General features: G+C 50.9%; 1 protein-coding gene across 1 annotated transcript; it reads right to left on the bottom strand.

Annotated features, from left to right (window-relative positions):
- Positions 1 to 373: 373 nt before the first annotated feature.
- On the bottom strand, positions 374 to 1,786 carry LOC146754654 (endogenous retrovirus group K member 7 Gag polyprotein-like). Its single transcript, XM_085527473.1, has 2 exons — positions 1,669 to 1,786; positions 374 to 1,482 (listed from the first exon to the last, which is right to left on the bottom strand). The coding sequence occupies exons 1-2, from the start codon at positions 1,784 to 1,786 to the stop codon at positions 374 to 376; spliced, it is 1,227 nt and encodes a 408-aa protein (XP_085383599.1).
- Between the last annotated feature and the right edge of the window lie 4,752 nt (positions 1,787 to 6,538).

Here is a 6,538-nt window from a genome sequence, read left to right as displayed (position 1 = left end):
AAAATCACTGTTTGCTTTGGCCGATCATGCAAATTTAGTGTCAACAGAGTTAGGCCCCCAGTTGAGCCAAACCCCCGATTCCCACGAGCAGGCAGTTCATGTGAGGATAATTCCTTTGTCATCTGCTCAAGGGGCACTAGTTGAGCAATTCTTTGTCCTTTCTCAATTTGGATCGGTGGAAATGGAGTATAAACCATAATTTGAATTTCTCCTTGGAAATCAGCATCGATCACACCTGGAAGAACAAACAGTCCCATCATAGATGCAGAGGAGCGCCCCAACAAAAGAGCCCCAACTGCAGTCCCTTTTATCACTATTGGTCCGTAGATTCCCGTAGGCACCATCTCAGGTTTCGTAGTCATCAGGGTAACAGTTACTGCAGCGGCAAGGTCCAGGCCGAGGCTTCCGGATGTAGCTGGTTGGAGGGCGGCGGCGGCAACTGGCTGGCAACGGCTACTTGTGTCGGAGCGCGGCCGCTGTTCTTTCTCGCGCTGGGCTGGTAGTTTCCCGACCGGCGACGGCAGATGGCGGTGTTGTGGTTGTCCGAGCGGCAGTTCTGGCACCATACACCGACGGCTCGGCAATTCTTGCGCAGATGTCCCTTAACGCCGCACCGGAAGCATTTATAAGAGGTGCTTGGGCCTGAATTGGTTGCTGCCGACGCTTGTAAGGGTGCAAGAGCCGCTAACACCTGATTCTGAGAAACCTCAGCCTGTGCCTTTAATCCCGCCCCTAGCTCTTTAATAGCATCAACTAAGAAAGCCTGAACCCCTGTGGGCACACTCGATAATCTGTCTAACGCCTCCTCAATTGTCCAGTTACTCCTCAAGGTACCTAGAATGCTACGAGCTGTAGAATTGCAATTCTGAAGTACACACTGTTTTAACATTACTCCCCTCATGTACTCCGGTACCCCCGCCTTCTCAATGGCTTCAGCCACCTTATCTATAAACGCTCCAAAGTCCTCATTCCGCCCCTGCTGGATTCCCATGTAAGACGGCAGCCCACCTGGTGCCTTGATCTTATCCATAGCCTGCCTGGCCAAATACATCGACTCTCTACATTTATCTGGACCTAATAAAGCCTGAGCCTCCGTCCGGAGAAAAGGACCCAAACCTAAAAGCTCATCAAGAGTCACATTAAACAAAGGATCTCCCGGCTGCCTAATTGTCGCAACGCTCTGCTGACACATCTCCTGCCAATAAGCATTAAACAACAGTTGTTGGTGCTGTGAAAAAATCAACTTAGCTATAGCCCGACAATCTGAAGGCAGCAAAACCTGAGTACTCCAGATATAATCCAGCATTTGTTTCACTGGCTCGCTTTTTACTCCAAACTGACTGACCGTAGACCGCAATTGCGACAACAATTTCCAGTCTAAAGCAGTGATAGTAGCCTGTAACCCGCCTGCAGGATCGGGCACATACATCACCGGAAATGCCATCTCTTGCACCGCTTCCACGGCCTCACCGTCTCCCGCCTCTAAACAAGCCCGCGCCAGCGCAGCCCAGGCCCCCCCCCGCTCCCGCGCGACGGCCTCCGCTAGAACATTGTCTGCCCCAGTAAGCGGCTCGTTGCAAAGGGGGGTCGAGGGGGCCGGCTGTAGCGCCATGGTCGATGCAGGCGGCTCGTCTGATACAGACGTGCTGGGAGGCGGAGACGGGGCACTCGGCTCCACAGCCACTGGCAACGCGGGCTCGGCGGCCGGCGGCAACTTTACGGTGGACGTTGCAGGGGGCATCGGGCAATCTGACCACTCGTTAAAATTCTTATTTTTCCCCTGCATAGCGCTAGCTTGCTCCACTGCTTTCTTTTCTGCCTGATGCAACAACAAATCATTATAAACAACACGCCACCACTTCCCGCATTTTTTAGCTGTTTTATCCCCATCTAATATTCCCTGAAAAATTGTATCTCCAAATTTACGCCACTCAGCAAGATCATGCACTAAATGCGGATTCAGAAAAAACCCTTTAGCATACCCATACGCTAATAACCCAGGAAGTTCCTTATGCAAGTCTATCCCCTTAACCTGACGCTTTTGTAAAAAGCAAGAAAAGAATTCATAAGCCGCTTGCCTTTCCATACCTATTTGTCAGCGCGCTGTTGCAGCCTTAAAGGACGTCGGCGGCCCGTATCGGCTAAGCCCTTCTGTAAGGTCGCCTAGAGCACCTGCACCTTCTTCTCTCGGCACATGCTATCCCCGCTGCTTAAGGATCCGAACACCTTCGCCGCTGCGATCCTTCCTAGTAGGCCACGTCGGGGTCACCAATTGTTGTCGAACGGCGGGAGAAAAGCAAATGACCACACCTGTCATTGACATATGATCAGCTATTCTCGTTTATTGCTTGGCTGCGCGTACATTTATAGCACGGTTAATTAGCTCATACATATTGCAAAAGTGGAGCTCATCATTGGTTCCCAATTACATACCATCCCAGAGTATCTTAACGGCTTGTTGTTATCGCCTGAAAGCTACTCCCTTCCTGAGTTCTCAGAACCATGGCTAGTTTCTCACCGTCCCGGGGCATCTTGTTATTCTCGCTGTCCTTGCAGGTGGCATGGCTGCTTGATTAACTGCACCGTGTTTTCGACCCTTTCCCATCTAGCTGTAAAAAACACTCTCTACACCCCAGTATCAGGTAATCTCACCCCTGAACACCAGAGGGACCTTGGGAAATTAATAGAACCCCTGAGTGAGTGTGGGAGATCAGGGGGATCTCAGATCGAATGGCTTATGAAAAAGAAAGAGAGTCTCGAGAATGAGATCCAAACCCTAAGGGGAAGGCAACAAGTCAATCCCAGCCGACCACAGGAAGCACCAGCATCAGTGTCAGTCGCCCCAGTGGAAGGCCAGAGATGGGAACGTGTGTCCTCACGTCTGGAACGGATGGAGGAAGTAGAGGAAGATCCAGGCGAGGGACCCTCCCCAAAACCACCAAGGAAGGCAACTCAGAAGACTAACAGACGCGGAGAAGATAGTGATGATGAGGGAAAAGTCACTGCTTCCTCTACTCGTAAACCTCTGAAAATTACTGAAATCCAAAGTGCGAGAAAGGAGTTTGCCCGACTCCCAGGTGAACGCCTTGTCACTTGGCTGCTCCAGTGTTGGGACAATGGGGCCTCCTGCATGTCCCTAAGCTGCAATGAGGCTCGTCAATTAGGAAACATTGCTCGAGACTCATCTATTGATAGAGGGATCAGCAGATGTCTCGATGGAGTCGCCAGTCTCTGGGAGAGGATTCTATCAGCTGTAAAGGCAACCTGTCTTCTCAAAAATGATTTGGAGCCTGTACTGGAAAAATGGAGTACAGCTGAGGAAGGTATCCAGTACCTGAGAGAAATGGCTGTGGCAGAAATGCTGTTTGATCCCACGTTTGCCCCTGGGGACCCAGAGGATTACCATGACCCAGAAAAGGTGAGCGGTACTCCGGAAATATGCAAGAAACTCATACGGTCAGCACCAGGGAAGTATTCCAGTGTACTATTAATGAACTCTAACAGGTATGATGAGCTGGATAGGAGACCTGAAATTTTTGAGCTCATCCTTTCACTGCAAAATATCGAATACTCACTACTGCCACACCGTACCACCATCGCAGCCATCTGTAAAATGGTGGATAGAATGGACCAAATGGAGAGAAGACAGGACAACATGCAGAAGAGCTGGTCTGCGGCAAGGAACCACAGTGAACCTGTGGCAGTCTCAGCTGTCAGACGCAAACGCACACCTGTCCGAGTGAAGGACCGCAGTGAGCCTATGTCACGTGGTGCCATGTGGAACTACCTGCGTGACCATGGAGAGGATATGAAGAAGTGGCATGACGAACCCAATTTTGTACTGCGAGCACGGGTAAGAAAATTACAAAAGAGGTCAGCCACTACTGAGGTTGCCTCTACCGCTTCAGACAACCAATAGAGGGGCCCTGCCCTCAGCCAGGGGGGGAAGAGGGATAATAGAGTGTATTGGACTGTGTGGATTCGGTGGCCTGGCACATCAGAACCACAAAAATATAAAGCACTGGTGGATACCGGTGCACAGTGCACTCTGATACCCTCAGGTTTCGAAGGGACAGAACGGATACATATACATGGGGTGACTGGGGGTTCGCAGGAACTGTCTGTATTGGAGGCCGAGATAAGCCTCACTGGTAGAGACTGGCAGAAGCATCGCATAGTGACTGGCCAGGGGGCTCCTTGCATACTTGGAATAGATTACCTAAGAAGGGGACATTTCAAGGACCCCAAAGGATACAGATGGGCTTTTGGAATAGCTGCTATAGAAACAGACAACATTAAGCAGCTGTCTGATTTGCCTGGCCTATCAGGGGACCCATCTGCTGTGGGGTTACTACGGGTGGAAGAACAACGGGTACCAATTGCCACGAGAACAGTACACAGACGACAGTACCGTACTAATAGGGATTCCTTGCTCCCTATCCATAAGCTCATTCAACAACTAGAAAGTCAGGGAGTAATTAGTAAGACCCATTCACCCTTTAATAGCCCCATATGGCCAGTGCGCAAAGCCAGTGGAGAATGGAGGCTGACAGTGGACTATCGTGGCCTTAATGAGGTCACACCCCCATTGAGTGCTGCAGTGCCAGACATGTTGGAACTCCAGTATGAACTGGAATCGAAAGAGGCAAAATGGTATGCCACCATTGATATTGCCAACGCATTTTTCTCTGTCCCTTTGGCCACAGAGTGTAGGCCACAGTTTGCCTTTACTTGGAGGGGTGTTCAGTACACTTGGAATCGTTTGCCCCAGGGGTGGAAACACAGCCCGACCATCTGCCATGGGCTGATCCAAGCCACGTTGGAACAGGGCGGTGCTCCAGAGCACCTGCAGTATATAGATGATATCGTTGTGTGGGGTGATACAGTGACGGAGGTTTTTAAAAAAGGAGAACGGATAATCCAAATCCTCCTGTCTGCTGGTTTCGCTATTAAGCGAGACAAAGTGAAGGGCCCTGCCCAAGAAATCCAGTTTCTAGGGGTGAAATGGCAAGATGGGCGTCGCCATAGAGTGGATCTATCACATCCCCTATCACGTACCAGCCGCTGGTAAGATTGAGCGCCACAACGGTTTGCTGAAAACCACGCTGAAAGCGATGGGTGGTGGAACATTTAAGAACTGGGAGAAACATCTAGCAGAAGCCACCTGGCTGGTAAACACCCGAGGATCAGCCAACCGAGACGGCCCTACACAGTCCAACTCCCTGCGTACCGTGGAGGGAGACAAGGTTCCTGTGGTGCATGTAAAGAATATGCTGGGAAAAGCGGTTTGGGTCCTTCCAGCCTCTGGAAAGGGGAGGCCCCTCCGTGGAACTGTCTTTGCACAGGGACCTGGGTGCACCTGGTGGGTGATGCAGAAGGATGGGGATGTTCAGTGTGTGCCACAGGGAAACTTGATGCTGGGGGAGTGCAGCCTGTGATTCCATGTGTGTGTATATATATATATATATATCTGTATGTACATATGTAATGCATGTTAACTACTGTTCTGTTTATATGTTGATAAAAGTTAGGCATGATGTGATGATGTGTAATAAGGGGTGGAATGTTATGGTTTTGCAATTTGGTTGGTGTTGGTATTCCACATCAGAACACCATGCCTAATAATGGGAGTAAAGGGGACAAGTTTTTTTTTTCTGTGAACTGCCTTAATGGGCATGTGGGGTGGAGCACCAGAAGGGAAGTGAGGAAGGGGACGGGGTTGCTGGACCGGCTCCCTGCGAGGAGACAGCGTGGTCAGAGCTTCCTGCCTTCCACAGCTCCATCGGTGAGATTTGGGACTTGGTACTCTCTTTGTTGAAACTCTCTTGTTGTTGTTTAGTGTTATTAGGTTATTAAACTGCCATTCGTTCTCAGATCAGCTTTTTCCTCCCTCATTTTTTTGTTAGACCTAATCGCAATCTCCCTTCCCTTCCCCGTCTCCCTAAACGCACGTGGCCGGACCGCGCCGGGCCACGCCGCCGTGCCGCTAGAGAAAAGGGGGGGGGCTTTTGTTCCTGCTGCCCCGGGTTTGTACCCACTGTCCCGGAGTGAGCTCTAGAGAGAACTCCGTGACAAGTGCGCCCTCCCTTTGCAGCTCAACCCAATGCTGCCATTCCATATGCAGGGTGTCCTCCAGCTGCAGCTCGACCCAATGCTGCCATGCCATTTGCATGGTGCCCTCCAGATGCAGCTTAACCTTATGCTACCATGCCATGTGTAGGGTGCACTCCAGCTGCAGATCATCCCAATGCTGCCATGCCATCTTTTAGGGGGCCCTCCATCCAGCTGCATCTCAGCTTAATGCTGTCATGCCATGGGCAGAGTGTGCTTCAGATGCAGCTCAACCTAATGATGCCATACCATGTGCAGGGTGCCCTCCATCCATCTGCAGCTCAAGCAAATGCTGCCATGCAATGGGCAGGGTGCCCTATATCCCTCTGCAGTTCAACCCAATGCTGCCATGCCATGTGCAGGATGCCCTCCATCCAGCTGCAGTTCTGCCCTATGTTGCCCATCCATTCAGTGCTCGCTTGCTCCA

This window comes from Coturnix japonica, chromosome W (assembly GCF_054131305.1).
Source record: "Coturnix japonica strain WE chromosome W, WE-NBRP24, whole genome shotgun sequence".
Taxonomy (NCBI): Eukaryota; Metazoa; Chordata; class Aves; order Galliformes; family Phasianidae; genus Coturnix; species Coturnix japonica.
The sequence above is the reverse complement of the archived record's forward strand: the minus strand, read 5'-3'. Positions and strand labels throughout refer to the sequence as shown.

Coding starts and splice junctions, on each gene's coding strand:
- LOC146754654 (XM_085527473.1), bottom strand. CDS start 1,786: ATGCAGGGGAAAAATAAGAATTTTAACGAGTGGTCAGATTGCCCGATG. Junction 1,483..1,668: donor GCCAGTGGCTGTGGAGCCGA/GTGCCCCGTCTC, acceptor GGGCTTGTTTAG/AGGCGGGAGACGGTGAGGCC.